Below are 16,926 nucleotides of genomic sequence, written 5' to 3' on the forward strand. Positions count from 1 at the left end.
TTATCAAAGCAATGAAACTGCAATAAAATCTATTGCTACCAACCTGTCCCATCCTCCATTACTGCCCGGCTTACAGCACTGAGGCGGCTACAAACATGTCCTGAGATGAGATTCCATATGAGAATTTCACCATCATAACTGGAAGAGGCCACGAGATTCGGAGGGCAGAAGGACACACACAATACATCGTCTTTGTGACCGTTTTCCTGGATCATTTGGGTGACAAAAACATTTTTTTTAAACAGTTGCTAAAACTTCACCTCCAAAATTAGATTTATTACAAATCTTCCTAAGGAAAAAAACAGAACCCATGTGCCAAGAGAAATTAGGGGATAATAAAACCAACATTCTGAATGAAATATCAATGAGAATTCAAGTACACTCTGTTTTCTGAAAGTGATACAGAAGTCATTTCTTACCACACTGTCAATCCAATCCACTTGTGGGCATGGCCCTTCAGATGCTTCACTATGAAGATCCTAGGATTAAAAAAATACATTTAAATAATGTATTTATCTCTGGGGAGCCATCAAGTGTTGTTCAAGGAAGACTGAAGCAGAAGCTATTGTCCTAAGGAAGCATACAGAGGTTCTGGAACTAGGAGTGCAGGGGGCATGGCGGCACCCCCTGCCTTCAAGTGGTTTCTATCATACACAGGGTTTACAGTCTTGTTCAATGGTTTTCGGCACCCCCACTATAAAAATTGTTCCAACGCCACTAGAAGCAAACCCTAATGTATGAGACCAAACTAACAATAACAAAGCCAAATGATAAGCACTAATGGTATCTTAGTGTATCTTCCTGCCTATAGGAAGTATACAGTGATGCAATAGGAATGGTTAGACAGTGTGGCTAGTAGACGGGACACATTAGACAGTCAGGAGACGGGTTCTGTTCCTGGCTCAGCCACTGTGTGACACTGTCACTCTCTATTATTCTTGTTTGTACACTGAGCTCCGTGGAGCCGCAACCTCAGTTCGGGCCTCGGGGTGCTACTGTAGAAGAAATAATAAACAGCTTATAACTTTTTTCAGAGTACAGCTCTGCTTTGTGACTCAAAATGGCATCATAGGGTTCTAATTTCTCACATAATGATTCCAAGTCAGATTAGTTCAACTTAAAAGATGAGTTACTCTTTACTTACAGGGAAAATATTGATCTTCCGGTCCCAACCAACAGATATGATGTACCTTTTCCAAAATAAAAATGTTATTTAGCACATGTTAAAGGAAGAAATAAAACAGTGTTTGGCTTGAGGAAGCTCTGGATGGTGCTAGTCCATAGGTTCTAAACCACTCTCCTTTTTTATAGCTTCTGAAACTTTTTTTTGCATTGTAACATTGGTTGTCAATGTTTTCCATACCAGGATCCTATCATCTAGGCCAACCTTCAGCTTATTTAAAAATAAGTCTCCTTTTGAACAAAGTGGAGCTTAGAACGAAGTGTAACACTAGTTTCTCTTATTTATTTCAGATAGCCTCAGTCTACTCTTATGAATCTTGGTACAAAAAGCGTTAGTTGTGCTTACAAAACGTTTCTGGGTCAAATTCAACTCACTACTTACATAAACAACATCACGCAAGGAATGGTGCTATTCTGGATGCTGACATGCATTAGGTGCATTGTGAGGCACACAGCTGAAGGCCACATGCTTCAGCTGCCTGAGAAGTTCAGGCAGCTAGTAAAACTGTGCTTTTAGCTTGCTGTAATGTGTGATTTTAATTACGCATTTGAAACAACTGGTTAATGAGTATGTGCACAGTCAAATTTCAGCAGCCAATCAGGATCCTTCTTGGGAAATGGCTATGGAAAACCCTCAACAGAACAAAATAACTTTTTTCCATAAGGAGCATGAAATAATTGATTCTCCCAGCATTCCATCCCCGCTTTACCTGTTGCTGTAAATATCAGCATATGTGCAGGCGGTGACTTCATCACTTGAAGTGCCTGCTGAAAAGGAGAGCAAATGAGAGTATGTTCTTTGTATTGTTCCATACAAAATATCAAACTAGTGGAGAGGCTGTTGATTATTCCACTACCTTGCTTAAGGGTATGGATATAACGAATGGTGCTACAATCCCATTTTTTCAGGCTTCCATCTCTGCCACCAGTGATCAATCTAGAGACAAAAGATTTCACTGTAACTGTTAAGTACTTGTAAAAATATGGAACAATGCTTTATATCAAGGGTCATGTAAGTCTACACTACAATCAGAGGAGTGACTGCAGCATGTGTAGACATATCTGAGCTAGCTTTGACCTAGCTTGCTTGAATAAGAATACTAGAGAAGCCACAGCAGCACAGGCTGTAGAACATCATCCAGACACTGAGTATGTACTCAGAGAGCCCATTACTCCTGAGGGAATTCTGCACCAAAAAATTAAAATTCTGTGCACAATATTTTAAAATTCTGCAAAATTCACTGGGACACACATACAGTGGTGAGGCTGCACCTGACCCTGACACAGTGCAAAGCCGGACCTTCCCCAGAAACCAGGTGTGGGCAGAAAGGCTCAGCCTGGCAGGATCCAAGTGTGGAGGGGCTTAGTGGCGGGGGATCCAGCTGTGGGGTGAGAAGGTTCTGTGTGGGAAAATCTAGGTGCGGGCAGCTCAGCGGGGGGTCTGGGTGCAGGGGCAATGGGACTCTGCAGCAGGGGTCCAGGTGAAGGTGGTTGGGGCTCAGCAGAGTGGGGGTCTAGGCATGGGGGGCTCATCGGGGGGGTCCAGGTGCAAGGGGAGAGTGAGGCTCAGGAGGGGTGTCTGGGTATGGGGGTCCAGATGCGTGGGGGTTCAGCAGATGGGGTGCAGATCCCCACACAGTGAACCTTCCCCTTATGGCTGAGGAGCGATGGGGGCAGGAAGTGGGGGCAGGGATGTGGAGCTTCCTGCAGCCGGGGGAGTTTTCTGGGGTGGGTCTGACCTGTCCCGGCCCTGGCCACTTCTTTCAGGAGAAGAAGTCGTCCTGTCCTCCCCAGCCCAGACAGGACAAGTAGCTGAACTCGGTGCAGGGTAGGAGCCACCAGCTGGGGTGTCTCCAGACCCAGCCCCCCTTGCCCTCTCCGCTGGATGCTCCAGGCACCTGAAACAATGCACCCACACTGCTGGGGAGGGGCGCATGACTGTTCTTGCATCTTCCCTTTGCTTACCCTGTCATTTTTCTGCAGGGAAGTAAAGAAATCTGCGGGAGACATGAATTCTGCTCGTGTGCAGTGGTGCAGAATTCCCCCAGGAGTAACCCATGCTGCTACTTAGGGATGTCTACATGTGCTGCAGTCATACCTCTGATTGCAGTGTACACATACCCTAAGCACACTATAGGTATATCTACACTACAGCTGAGGGTGAGCCTCCCAGCACAGGTAGGCAGACAGACTAGCGCAAGCAGGGCTCAAGTTAGCATGTTAAAAGATAGCAGTGTGGACATTGTGGTTCGGGCTAGAGCTTGGGCTCTCATGCCTACCTGACCTCATAGACTTGAGAGCTCCTGCATGACAGCACTTTTGACCAACAAAATAGCAAATATTATATAACCAAATATACTCCTCAAGCCATTTCCTCTCTGATATTTAGGGCCTCCAACTTTCAGATATCACTGCTGAAATTTGTTTGACCTTTCTTGGCAAGCATTTAGAAAATCTGGAGTTTGTTTTTAGAGATTTTATCAACTCGGTTTCTGTCTGGCATCTGTTTGATCAACTGAATTACCCTTGATCTAAATCTTAAACTGAAATCAGTAGGCTTTCAGATAACATAAGAATATAAGAACATAAGAATGGCCGTACGGGGTCAGACCAAAGGTCCATCTAGCCCAGTATCTGTCTACCGACAGTGGCCAATGCTAGGTGCTCCAGAGGGAGTGAACCTAACAGGCAATGATCAAGTGATCTCTCTCCTGCCATCCATCTCCATCCTCTGCCGAACAGATAAGGGACCTCTGCATCCCCATTTGCCACATAGCAATGAATCCTGTCCTTAATTACCAGAAAACGCAGTGTGTAAAGAAAGTCATATCAAACTTATATCCAGACACAACAAAGCAAGAGAACAACCCATTCTTTGACAGTGTCATTTATCCTTTCAGATGTCTGGAAAAAAAATACTTCCAGAAAAAGGAAATAGGTTGGTAGGTACTTTATTAAAATTACCCACATTAAATGAAAAAATAAGAGAGAGAAACATGCTCCAGAAGCCCAGTTCCTTAATGGAGAATGAGGTGAAGTTAAATTAGACAAAGGAAAGGATACTGAAATTTAAACCATAGCAACTCCAACTTCCAAATGCATAATTTGCAGCACAAGAATAAAGAGGGTTTCCCCTCGTCATCCCATGTTTAAGAGTAACTTTTGCAACTCATTCTCATTTACAAGTTTTGAAGCACTTCTGCTAAGTTTGTAACTAAAGGTTAAGTTTCTAGAACTGCCTGTTGAGATGAATGGAAGTTAAATGCCATGGAATTACACTACGCTGTGCCATGAATTTTAAACGGTGGCAAACAGAACAATTAGACTTATAGAAAAGCAGAGGGCCAAAACTAGTGAAGCATGCGCCCTGTGGACTGCCCAAGTATCAGTAGACTGTGAGACTAATTATTTGGGGTTAAATTCCTCTTTCAGTTCTGGGTCTGGAACTCCACTGGAGACAAACAGTAGCTGAGGGCAAGTGTAACTTATGGCCAAGTTTGGTCCATTGCAGATAGGAAAAAGGATAACTCTGGAATGATGAAACAGGAAGACAGGAAAGACAACAAAGTCCACCATTTATGTTATGGTAGTAGCTTTATCAATGGTGGACAGATCTCCTGTCCAAAAGTGGACATATCTCCATTTACCTCTTGCCACTGGTGTCTAGGGCCATGCAGGTCACAGCAGCATCTCCATGAGCTTCATAGACTTCAGTAACCAGTTGTCCATTTTGAAGATCCCACACTTTTATAGCCTGAAAGGAAACAGAAATAAACAGCAATGGCTGCTTGGCATTTCTTATTGTTCTCACTCTTCTTAAAAAATAAGTAAATACAGAATAGAAAAAAGTAGACCCAAAAGAGAATCAGTGACAAATTAGGATTGAAATAACTGAACCATAAAGGGGTTGAGTGGTCTTTCATTCACTGGGGCAGCAGCAACCGGGAGTGCTGTGAAAGCAGCAAGCTCAAACCTTTCTTGAGGGCAGTACCTAGCCTTATACAAAAAGCATTATTTCCCTTATGAACAGTCTCAGCAAAGAAGTTAAGCACTGAACAGACCTGGATCTTCTCACACTCAGAGATGGTCCCCCTATACCAGGGTTAGGGCAAAGGGGCTGGGCAACATGGAGAAGCATGAAATGTGAGTGTCCATGCTTCCTGTGTTCTCTAGTGCTCAGCGAAACTTCCATTGCACACATTGACTTTAGAGTTTGGATCACGTCATAGATACTGAGAGCGCTAAATTAACAAAATAAATAAAAAAATTAAAATTCCAAATAAATGAATATCCCCATGTATCTCAACAGGAGTTTAATGATAACCACATTCGTTATAAAAAGTACTCCATATTGACTGAGCCTTTGGCAGGAGGAAGTTTAATACTAACACATGTTCATTAAGATCCCACAGTACTTAAAGAGGCAAAACTCTTATTAAACTCAATGAATGTTTTGCCTAATGCACGATTGAGTCTAAGTGACTAAAATATTACTAATTCTTTGCTTTTAGCTAAGTAAAAGTTAGCTGATATTACAATTCTCATACTATGCAAAGATGGAAAGTGTATCATTAAAAATACTGTTGTAAATGTGATGCTTTAGCAGAACTTCATTTTGAAAGCTTAGTTCTCAGATTAAGCTCCAAAGATTGACTCATTCTGCCTGCTCTACTTTCATCCTAGCCTTCATGGTGTGTCAATGATACTTACAGATCCTTCCGAGCAACTAACCACCTGCTGGAATGGCTTATTATACTGGCAGCAGAGGATTGGTTCATTATGGGACACACAAGAATTACTTAGCCGGTCTTCCCTGAAAAAAGGAAATAAAATAGAAAAGAAAGATGAATCAGAGAATGTGCTGACGTGCTTGCTGAGTGCTTACAAGGGATTTGCAAATGATGGGACAACACCTGCTAAATCTTGCACCCTCGAATACCTTTAAAGTCAAGGGCTGTCTACTTTGTAAGTCAGGAAAGGATTTGGCACTCATGAGCCAAAGGACTGGTAGGCAGAGGAAAGCCTTACTATACCTATTTATGTGTTCTGGTGGCATAACTTTTTTTGCCTGTTTGTAAGTGTTTAGATTAACTGATTTTAATGTCAGAAGGGAAGATCATCTACCTCCTATGTAACAGACCACATAATTCACCCAGTAATTTCTGCATCAAGTAAATAATGGCCGTTTGGGCTACAACATATTCTTTACAAATATTCTTTTTTTTTTTTTTATTAAAGATTTCAGGTAATAGAAAATCCACCATTCACTAAGTTCTTCAAATGGTTAATTGTCCTCACTGTTAAAAACGTTCATCTTATTTCTATTCTGAATTTGTCTGGCTTCATCTTACAGCCATTGGATCTTGTTATATCTTTGTCTGTTAGGCTGAAGAACCTTCTACTATCTGAAATCTCTTCCTCATGCAGGTCTTTGATCAAGTCACCTATTAACCTTCTCTTGGATAAGGAGATTGAGCTTCTTAAGTGTATTGCTCTAGACCTCGAATCTTTCTTGTAGCTCCTTGACAAACTAGAAGGGGTTCAGAAATGTCCTTTTGGACATGTTGACACTAGAACAGGACACATTATTCCAGTAATAGTTTTACTATAGCATTGCACAGTCCAAATTCAGTTGCTCATGTACTATGAGCCCGTAAATCCTTTTCAGTGTCACTGTATTCCAGGATACTATCTCCCATCTTGCAAGAGTGACCTACATTCTTTGTTCTTAGATGTATGACCTTGCATTTGGCTGCATTAAAATGCACGTGGTTCAAATGAGCCCACCTTTCCAAGCAATCTAGATAGGCCTATTCCCATCATTATTTCCATCTTAAAGACTACATGGAGCTCTCTCTTCTTTAAATAAAAAAAAAAAAAAAAAATTACGGAGTGACAAAATAGGGCTCAACCAAGACTTAAGTGGCACATCGGCCTTGTGCTTCTCTCTGCACAGGGGTGAATTACACCCGAAATGTCCGAGGTTGCCTCCTGTATTTTTTTTTTATCATAACGCAAGCGTGTAGCAATATAAATGAAAGTCACCAATTACAGTGTATTCTGGCGCCCCTAAAAAGAACATGGTCTGTGGAAGGGCTTGCCAGTTACAACTACAGTATGACTGCCATTAACCCAGCCTCCAGTAGCAAAAATAATTAATTTAAAAGTGCATGCAATTTAAAGTCTCCTTAAAGTTAATCTCTAAAGGCCCGGCTTTCTGAAGTGCTGAGCACCCACAACTCCAGCTAAAGCTCCTCCAGTATGTAGTGGTTTCTCCTCTACATAGAAGCTCAGAGATATAGTAAATACTACAAGACTGTTCAGATTTTCTGATGAAAACAAGAACCATGACAATAATGTAGAAGGGAGCTGCTACATGTAGGAGAATAACTGCAGCATGCTACAGTCAGCTCCCCCACCTCCAGTTCAGACTCCAGTCCCCTCAGTTCATCCCTGCAGCATGTTAGTATCATAGGCTATTCTACAGCATACAGGCAGCTCTTCCTTGACTTTGGACCAGTAAGTGTCAGAGAATATAGGAATTACTATACTGGATCAGCCCCTGAGGTCCACCTGGTCCAGGATCCTGTTTTTGACAGTGGCAAACACCAGTTGCTTCAGAAGATGCATGACACCGCATAGTAAACGCATGTGGGCTATTCTGTCACCCATGAAGGTCTCATTCTAAATCCTGGTAGTAAAAGATTGACTTAAGCATGAGGTTTTATATCCTTCCCAAAACCTTTTAGCGTTAATTATAACAACTCTGGATATTCTTGTTATCCAAACAAACACTAGTCTCTTTTTGAATCTTGCTAAGTTTTTGGCAATGGGTCCCACAGTCTAATTATGCCTTGTATGAAAAAGAGTATTTCCTCTCGTCAGTGTTGAATTTGCCCCCTTTCAATTTCACTGAATTCCTGTGGCGGTAGAGTGGTAACCTACTTCCGCTGGAAGTGTAGGAGAACAAGGCAATCTGCGGCAAGGTAGAGAGCTCTCAGTTCATTTGAGAAGTAACAAACTGCCATCTCTCCTCTGATCTGACTGGCTTTGGGAATCACAGTGAGGAGGCAGGACTGGTCTTCAATGTCCCACACCTTTCAGATACAGAAAGAGAGAGGTTAATATTCCTAACTTAGCCATTTCTAGGTATGCATGAAAACCAAACTCATGTGCAATGATCAATTAGACATCAACATAAATACTGTGAAAGAGTTTCGAGTTACACCAGTATGAATCTCATTAACTGCATCAATCTAGTTACGGGAGCACAAACCCTCATTGCAGACTCAGCAGTGCACCTTGATCTGGTAACATGAATATAAAGCCTGGCTTTATACGAGTGCCATGTCTACATTAGGGGTCTGTGCCACTATAGCTGTACTGACACAGCTTAGAATTTCCTAACTAGACAGGGGCATTTTTAAGGTGATAGAGAAGTGAAGGCAGACTGCCAGCAGGAGATGCTAGAAATGCGGGCCCTTTGCAGCATCACACCCTGACAAAAGGGTGATGAGTACATGACCTTACAAAATAAAGCTTCTCACATGTTCACAGTTTGTGGGGGCTGGAAGAAAGGGACAGGAATATATCAGGTGAAAACATCAGCCTTGAATAATGGGGTCAAATTCTTCTCTCAGTTGCTACTGCCTAATTCGAGAGAACTCAAGAGCAAAATTGGGCCATACTCTGTAACATCTATTGTCAAAGCCACGTGAGGCAGGCAGATGCAATTCAACCATCAAACAAACTAATGATATAGTTAGTATAAGACTAAAAGTCATACTAAGATGGAAGAGACCCAGGCGGTGGGTAATCTAAAGTCAATACATGTCTTACAAAAGGACATCATATTAGAGATTTTTTCCCACTTGCTGAACATCTTTCAATCCTAAGTATTTAGGGTCCAACATTGAAAGGTGTTGAAGAGTCTTCAACTACCACTTAAGCCAGGGTGATAGGTGACCGGCAGACATCGCTGATTTGGTTGACTTAGTGTACCCTTGCTACACATATGCACATCATTTGAAAACTTACTATGTTTATGTTAAGATGAGGTGTGATATGGAGCTGTCAAGTGATGCCATTACCATAGAAATGGGGATAAACAATGACACCATCAACATGCTAAAATGACCAGTTTGAAATATTTGTGTGGGTTAGTTGATGACTCTATTTCAGGACAAAGTTGGATTTTTCTGATCTCAAAGCATCACTGCGACAATCTAATAATAAATGAAATGTAATAGTATTGGTGACATTTCTAGTCATCATCATCATCATCATCTTGTTCATCGTTCTGATCTCTGAGAGAGTGAAAGTTACCACAGTATTTATTACCTTGGCAAATAACAGTTCTGTGCAGGGAATATTGTTCCGACTACAGACAAAGATGATTGTGCACCGATCCCTACTCGTACAGGCACAAATAACTTCTTGTAGAAGGTCAGATGGCATTGGGCACTAAAAGAATACAGGAAGTAGTTCATCCTTCACATTTTTCTATCCATGTTGCAAGGGTGATCCAGTATCTTCTTTATCTATGTGAGAAGGCATCCAAATCTTTGTTTGCCAAGATGCAATTTTGACATGTTCTTCATGTCGTGCTGGAAGTTTGCCCAGTAACTTGTCCTTTTTGATGGCTAGATTGAGGCCCAAGCAATTCAGGTCTCTCTGGGTCTATCCTCCTTTTTTGCTCTGGTCATACAGCACTGCTACCAACCTCCGTGTTGCAGAAGTTGCAGCTTGTCTGTCACTCTCTCCCAATCTGGCAAGATCTCTGAAGTGGTAAATTCCCTTTGTTTTCACATCTTCCCCTCCCACCCCACCATCCAGTACCAAATAGGGATGGTGCAATCACATGGTGCTAATGTGTGTACTGCAACACAGTGTGTACTGCAGCACACTGCTGAAGTCAGGAGTGCATCACAAATTGCATGCACCAGTATGAGGTGACACTTGTCAATTGTGTTGGTAACAGTGCCTGTTTCAATCCACATGTTATGTGTTCCATTTTTAGAAATTAGTGAACAGCAAGGACCAAAACATCTCTATTAGGTGACCTAATTACTATGGTTCCTTTGACACCAAGAGATCCAAAAGCCATATTGGCATGTTCAGCATGCAGAAGTATCCTTGTGGCTGCTTCCTCTTGAGTACTGTACAAGTCTTGGGCTTCCTCAACACTTCTACTGGTAATGGACTTTGCTATTTCACCATTGGAAAAGCCTCCCGTAAGTAGTGTTTTTGTTGGGCAAACTTCTACACTCTCAGGTAAGATTCTGAACCATATATTCAGAGACATTTTACTAGTGATTGTTGGATGCCACATTTAAAAATTTTTTTCTGTATTTCTTGCATCCAACCTGAGATCCTGTCCAGTGCTGTCTTTCTGCAGTTTTCAGAGTGATTTTGAAATACAGATCTGTCAAATACTTCAATTACAGAACTAGCTTTGTCAAAGCCTTTTAGGACCTATTTCTGGTACTCAGCACCCAATTCACTGAATGTGTGGAATCTGTCTGCAGCCATCATTTGTATGACAACCAGGGTACCTCTCACATGCACTGTGGTCTCTTTGTTGCATACTCTTAGCTCAAATATTCTTTCAGTTTGAGATTCCAGCTGATGCCCTAATTCAGCTTTTGTCTGCTCTTCTCATTGTTCCATCAGCATGGAAGAGGGACGTGCACACAGATTCTATTAGGTGACTAAGAACACTTGCCATTGAAGCAACTTGCTAAGGACAAAGCTCTGCGGAAAATTCCTGGATCGATGCTGCTGCAATTGTCCCTCTTTTGCCAGATTTAAATTTGGTCTTTTGGCATAGTTTGTGGCTAGTAAGCAGAAAAAGACCCTAATTGGCAAAAAAAGGAAGGTCCTGAGAATAATGAGTAGTACCACTTGTTTGTACCATAGGAGGAAGGTATGATTCAAAAAGTAACTAATAAAATAAAAAGCTACCGTAACAAGACAAAGAAATGGTCCTAAAAGAAACAAACACAAACTTTCCCACTGTTCTGCTGATAAGCAAGGATGGGGAGGAGGAGATAGGAAAGTCACAAGGACAAACAGCTTCAAACTGGATTTTCACTAAAGTCAGCAAGTTAGCTGAAGAGTATAAAGAGAGCCATGAATCTGAAGGTTCTTTGTCAGACCCTGCCTGATCATGCTGGAGCATACCAGGAGGAAGTGATTTTCCCTAGGTCTGACTTATTTGTAAATATACTGATCATATGCTTATGAATACTTTATTACTGTACTGGGTGTAGTGACTGCTTATTTTTAAGCTGCTAAGCATGTTTAGAGCAATTATATAAAATACCATTTGGCCTTTGGCCTTAAAAAAATAATTTATGGTTTGTCTGGTGTCTCCCATATCAATATTAATTTCAGATGTTATCAGTAATTCCAACACCACCTCTCAAATCTCTCCATTTGTTTTTCACCAACATCTGCTATTTTCAGTAGAAACTCTAATGCATTTGATGTTACATGCAGTCCAGTAGATATGTGGATAAGCACCTCTGGATGTGATTCAGGGTCAAATGGGCTTGTCAATGTTGATGACATGGTTGGCAAAAGCTTTGCATTGACAAGGGATGAAGAGCATGTTGGAAGCAATAACTTGTTTGTGGACTTTATCTTCACTACTTCTTGTTAGAACATTTCTTTCTCTCATAGCTTTTGCATATTCATAATAGGACGCCATATATTGTCATTTCTAACAGTACTATTGACCTATGCGTTCAGTGTGAGACTGATCTGGTCTGCAAATTTCAGTTGAAAATATAGAAAACTCAGGATCACTTGAGATACTTTTAAGATACAACTGAGAACATGTGCTGTGAAAACATTTCATGTTAGTATATTTCAAAATGTTGATATTTGCCATTTTGCCACATGCTTAACCACTTCATTATATCTGAAAAGAGATACTTGCTCATGCAAAACTAATACAAATCTTTTAATACATTATTGGGCAAAGCTACCACATGACAAACACCGTATTAAGTTGTTGAAATTAACTTAAATAGTAAAAACTTGTTATCAGTCATGTTGCAGTGTTTCAGGAACAGTGCAAAAAGATTCATTTTGGGTACCATTGTTTCACTTTGCATACAGGCCTATGGCACCATTTGATGGCTCCACATCATACTTCATCTAAATATACCTAAAATAAGCTTTCAAATTATATGGGGGCGGGAAAAGAGGGGCTGGAAACATTAAACTCCAAAAATATGGTCCTTTTTGGAGCATTGCTGTATATCTCTGAGTTGAGGATGATAAACACCATACACGAGGCTCTCCGCCCCTTGCAGGATGGGGCCTTTAGCGTACTTATCATTGTAGTCTTCATACATCAAATTTAATCTTTTATGGCTAGGTTATGAACATCTTACACAGGTGAACTGTTCCTCAGCCAGGTAGGCTCATAACTCATATGGCTAAGCACTGACCAAAGACAGTAAGGGATAAACAATCTAACCCATTGGTATTTGTGTGATCCAGTTATTTCTGAATGAATTTTAGCAATACTTACAGACATGATGCTGTTATCTCAGGTTAATGTTTGTCAGGCTCAAGCAAACATTGAAATGGATGAAACCAGGTGAGATTAAATCAGATTTCTGTTTCCCTTTGAGCCCTGCACCTCCTGAATTACTGCATTATATGCCTGGGTTTCCATACTGATATCTGGAAACTCTACAACTTATTGAGAGCACAACTACTCACCATAACAGTGCTGTCCATGGAGACTGAGAAGAGCTTTGTGTTGCCATCAGCTATACACAGGAAGCCAATTGGGGAAGTATGTCCACGCAGTAAGCCAATAGCCCATCTAGTAAAACAAAACACTTCTAAGTAGATTTAACTCTTGAAATGTGAACATTTTCCTAAAATCTCATGGTGTAATGGTCCTCTTTTGCTTAAGTTTTTTTTTTAATACTTTAGTTCATGATGAATGAGCCCTTATTTCTGACCTTGATATTAATATTATGGGGAAAATCCTATACTCTGCCAGGAAAATACTATTTATTTGTAGACATTCATCAACTAACATCTGAGTGGGAACAATCACTAATGACTGAATCTTCACCATACATAGGCCAGATTGGTAAACTTTATTAGCTCCATTTTACACGTGAGGAAACTGAGGCACAGAAGTATCCAAGACCACACAGGAGAAGGAGCAGAGGTCTCCTGAGTCCCACTCTTGTAACTTAACCAGGAGGCCATCCTTTCTCCTGGGTGGTACACTCAGAGTACAATAGGTCTCAAGGCCAGATGGAACCACTGTGATCATCTAGTCTGATCTCCTACATAGCACAGGCCACAGAACTTCCCCAGAATAATTCCTAGAGCATATTTTAAGTAAAACATCCAATCTTGATTTCAAAATGGTCAGTGATGGAGAATCCACCACCGCCGCCTTTGATAAACTGTTCCAATGGTTAGTTACTCCCACCGTTCCTTTTTTTTTACCCATTTCCAGACTAAAATTTGTATAGCTTCAACTTCCAGCCATTGGATCACGTTATACTTTTCTCTGCTAAACTGAAGAGTCCATCATCATTAAAAATTTGTTCCCCATGTAGGTACTTATAGACTGATCAAGTCATCCCTTAACCTTCTCATTGTTAAACAGATTGAGCTCCTTGAATCTATTACCATTAGGCATGTTTTTCTAATCCTTTAATCATTCTTGTGGCTCTTCACCGAACCCTCCTCAATTTATCAACATCCTTCTTGACTTGTGGACACAGTATTCCAGCAGCAGTCAGACCAGTGCCAAATACAGAAGTAAAATAACCTCTCTGCTCCTACTTGAGATTCCTCTGTTTATGAATCCCAGGATCGCATTAGCTCTTTTGGCCACAGCATCACATTGGCAGCTCACCTTCAGCTGAGTAGCCAGCCCCTCCCCTCCCAAAATCTCTTTCAGAGTCAGTGTTTCTCAGGATACAGAATGGGGGGGAGTCTAAGTATGGCCTACTTCTTTGTTCCCACATGTATATGTTTACATTTAGCAGTATTAAAATGCATATTGTTCACTTGCGCCCAGTTTACCAAGTTATCTAGATCACTCTGAATCAGTGATTCCACATGTATGATATTACTTCCCTATTTTCTTATTCTGAAATCTGTATCGAAACAAAATGTACCTTTCATTAATTTAACATGAAACAGAGCCCTATGCCTAAGTGAAGCAAAATACCAGGAAAATGACGCAACAGAAATCTGGTTAGGGTGCAACAAATTCAGAGGCAAAAGGGGCAGATACTGACAAGTGTCACTTGACAATAGAAAAGTAAACAAGGCACTTAGCATATTATTCACAAGTAACAGAGTCTTGTACACTGAGTCATTCACTCTTCCAAGCCCAACTGCCTACCCTCATTTCTACTTCCTTCATAGTGGAGAGTGGCTGAAGCAGACCTCAGTTTACCCTTGACTACTTAAAAGGTCTAATCCTACCAGTTAGTGGAGAAGGGTTTGCTACAGATTGTTATAAGCTTATCTAGACAGGCTATGATATGCCTTGTAAAGGACAGCAGTTGAGGCCATACAGCCAGCCCAAGACTGTGAAAGAATGTATAAATACTGTACCTCAAGTTTTTTCCCTGACTTGAAGCAAGAATCATATTAGACTGATCTGCTGCTCATCTTTAACAATATACTGTTAGCCATTAAGCTGATGCAGACATCGGCCCTAAAACAATTATTTCTCTAGAAGAACTGACAAATACTGGCAGAAAAAGAACTAACTGTCTTGCCTATGTGAGATAATTGACTGTTAGTGAAGAGGAACTATTGCTCTTCTTCTGCCCCAGAGGAAATAGCTTTTAAAATTTCTTTTGACTGTCTTTCACAAGTAACAGGAATTAGCACTCAGAATACTATTAACTTTCCCTATTTGTTTTTCCTCCTCCTCCTGGTCCTAGGTTCCTTCAGCATCACACATTCGCCTTTTAGCATCATACCCCCTGGAACAAGCCTCCTCCTGAACACACATGCACACGTGCTGGAGAGTAAGGTACATTTGTTTGGGTCATAACACTTGCAGAACCTAGAAACAGAAAATAAAATCTGCACTTGCACAAAGGCCTTATTGCCCCCTTTATAGAACATTTCTTATACACAAACCTTCCAACACCATAACTATCCTTCAACTTCTGTCTCCCCAGAGTTTTGATGATGTTGCTTCTCATCCAGGGGCGGCTCCAGGCACCAGCACACCAAGCGCATGCCTAGGGCGGCGAGGCACGGGGGGGGCGCTCTGCCAGTCGCCGCGAGGACGGCAGGCAGGTTGCCTTCGGCAGCATGCCTGCGGAGGGTCTCCTGATCCCGCAGCTTTGGCGGACCTCCCGCAGGCGGGCTGCCGAATCTGTGGGACCGGGGACCTCCTGCAGGCAAGCCACCGAAGGCAGCCTGCCTGCCGTGCTTGGGGCAGCAAAATACCTAGAGCCGCCCCTGTTCTCATCTTCCAACAATTTTGACCTCCCTCCCCACTCCAGACGTGGAGAGACCTCCCTCCACAGCAAGATTCTTATTCCAAAACAAAAAAAGCTGTTTCCAAAACTAATTAGGGTTATTGAATAACAAAGTATTTGCCTATCACATCATTTACAAAACCCCAACACTTATGAGTAAGGATATTAATAGCTAGGGACATCAATGATCTTACACTGCCCCTCCTACAAGTAATGCATTACCACAAGTACCAAAAATTGCATAGTTATCAGCAGTTACATCTGAATGTGTACAGGATGCAGATCTGTGGAATAAGGAAGTGTCATTTTTACTGTACATTTCAGGGAGGGCCATACTTTAAGTGCTTGAATGTATTTTAAAAAAAGAGCTCTAAACCATGAATCATAGGATGTTTGAGGTATTCTCCATTGACAACCATACTACAGAGGGAACCTTAAAGAAAGTCAGTGTGTGTGTGCGGAGGGCGGAGGTGGGGGGAGGGGAAATCTGGTGATACTGCTGAAATATCTATGGAAACATCGTGACAGAGGCTCCTTGACAAAGGGGTCCCGTTTTGCCAACAACTCTTATCTCACACCTGACAAACTCACTACACCAAACATCTTGCAAGATATTTATCCATAAAGAGTAGCATCTAAGGTATCTACAGAAAGCTCATAACTCACAATGATTTTGAATTTTGTGAAGATGTTTGCATGGGTAATATTTCTGGAATAATGGATTTTATATTGGAAGCATGTTTCATGGCTTAGTCACCAGGGGACAATGTCTCTGGTGCTTCATTCAAGCAGTAGGGACTTGTCACGCTGCTCTGGCTGGTTGGTGATATGTTGCAAGGCTCGACTGTCTGTCCTTGCTCCATCCAAAAGATAATGGCAAATAATCTAAACATGTGGGAGGTAAAAAAGGAAAAATTACAACAGACAGAAGTTCATCCTGTCTGTGAATAAAAACAAGAGACTGATTCCGTATATGAGAGCTGGGAGAAAGAACCTCTGAATCCTTTCACTGAGGAGACATGGTGGGAGTAAAGATGTCCTCATGAAAAACTGGATCCTAGTTCCTGTGAAGCCAGCCAGCTCTGCACCAGACTGAACTTTGGGGATGGGAGGGAAAACCTACTTTTAGATAGGAAAGATAACTGTTAAGTGTAGATGCAGGTTCACATTGTGACATGCTGACACACCAATATTCACTACTGTCATGTTATTAGGATATGTCTTATATAAAGTATGCCTTATGAGGTGT

At 41.5% G+C, this 16,926-nt stretch overlaps 1 protein-coding gene across 26 annotated transcripts in view; it reads right to left on the minus strand.

The window, feature by feature from the left end:
* LOC120405806 (WD repeat-containing protein 64-like) overlaps positions 1-16,926 on the minus strand; it is an 89,414-nt gene that overhangs the window by 28,463 nt on the left and 44,025 nt on the right. For all 26 annotated transcript variants that reach the window (XR_005598899.1, XR_005598897.1, XR_005598896.1 and 23 more), the window contains 9 exons: positions 12,919-13,024; positions 8,128-8,279; positions 5,893-5,995; positions 4,830-4,936; positions 2,040-2,119; positions 1,893-1,950; positions 1,145-1,190; positions 420-479; positions 44-206 (listed from right to left, as the gene is read on the minus strand). Coding sequence is in view for 22 of the 26 variants with exons in the window: in XM_039539578.1 (XP_039395512.1) it covers positions 44-206; positions 420-479; positions 1,145-1,190; positions 1,893-1,950; positions 2,040-2,119; positions 4,830-4,936; positions 5,893-5,995; positions 8,128-8,279; positions 12,919-13,024 (875 nt within the window). In the remaining 4 variants the exon portion in view is untranslated. The remainder of the gene's footprint in view (positions 1-43; positions 207-419; positions 480-1,144; positions 1,191-1,892; positions 1,951-2,039; positions 2,120-4,829; positions 4,937-5,892; positions 5,996-8,127; positions 8,280-12,918; positions 13,025-16,926) is intronic.

This window comes from Mauremys reevesii, linkage group 5 (assembly GCF_016161935.1).
Source record: "Mauremys reevesii isolate NIE-2019 linkage group 5, ASM1616193v1, whole genome shotgun sequence".
Classification (NCBI taxonomy): domain Eukaryota; kingdom Metazoa; phylum Chordata; order Testudines; family Geoemydidae; genus Mauremys; species Mauremys reevesii.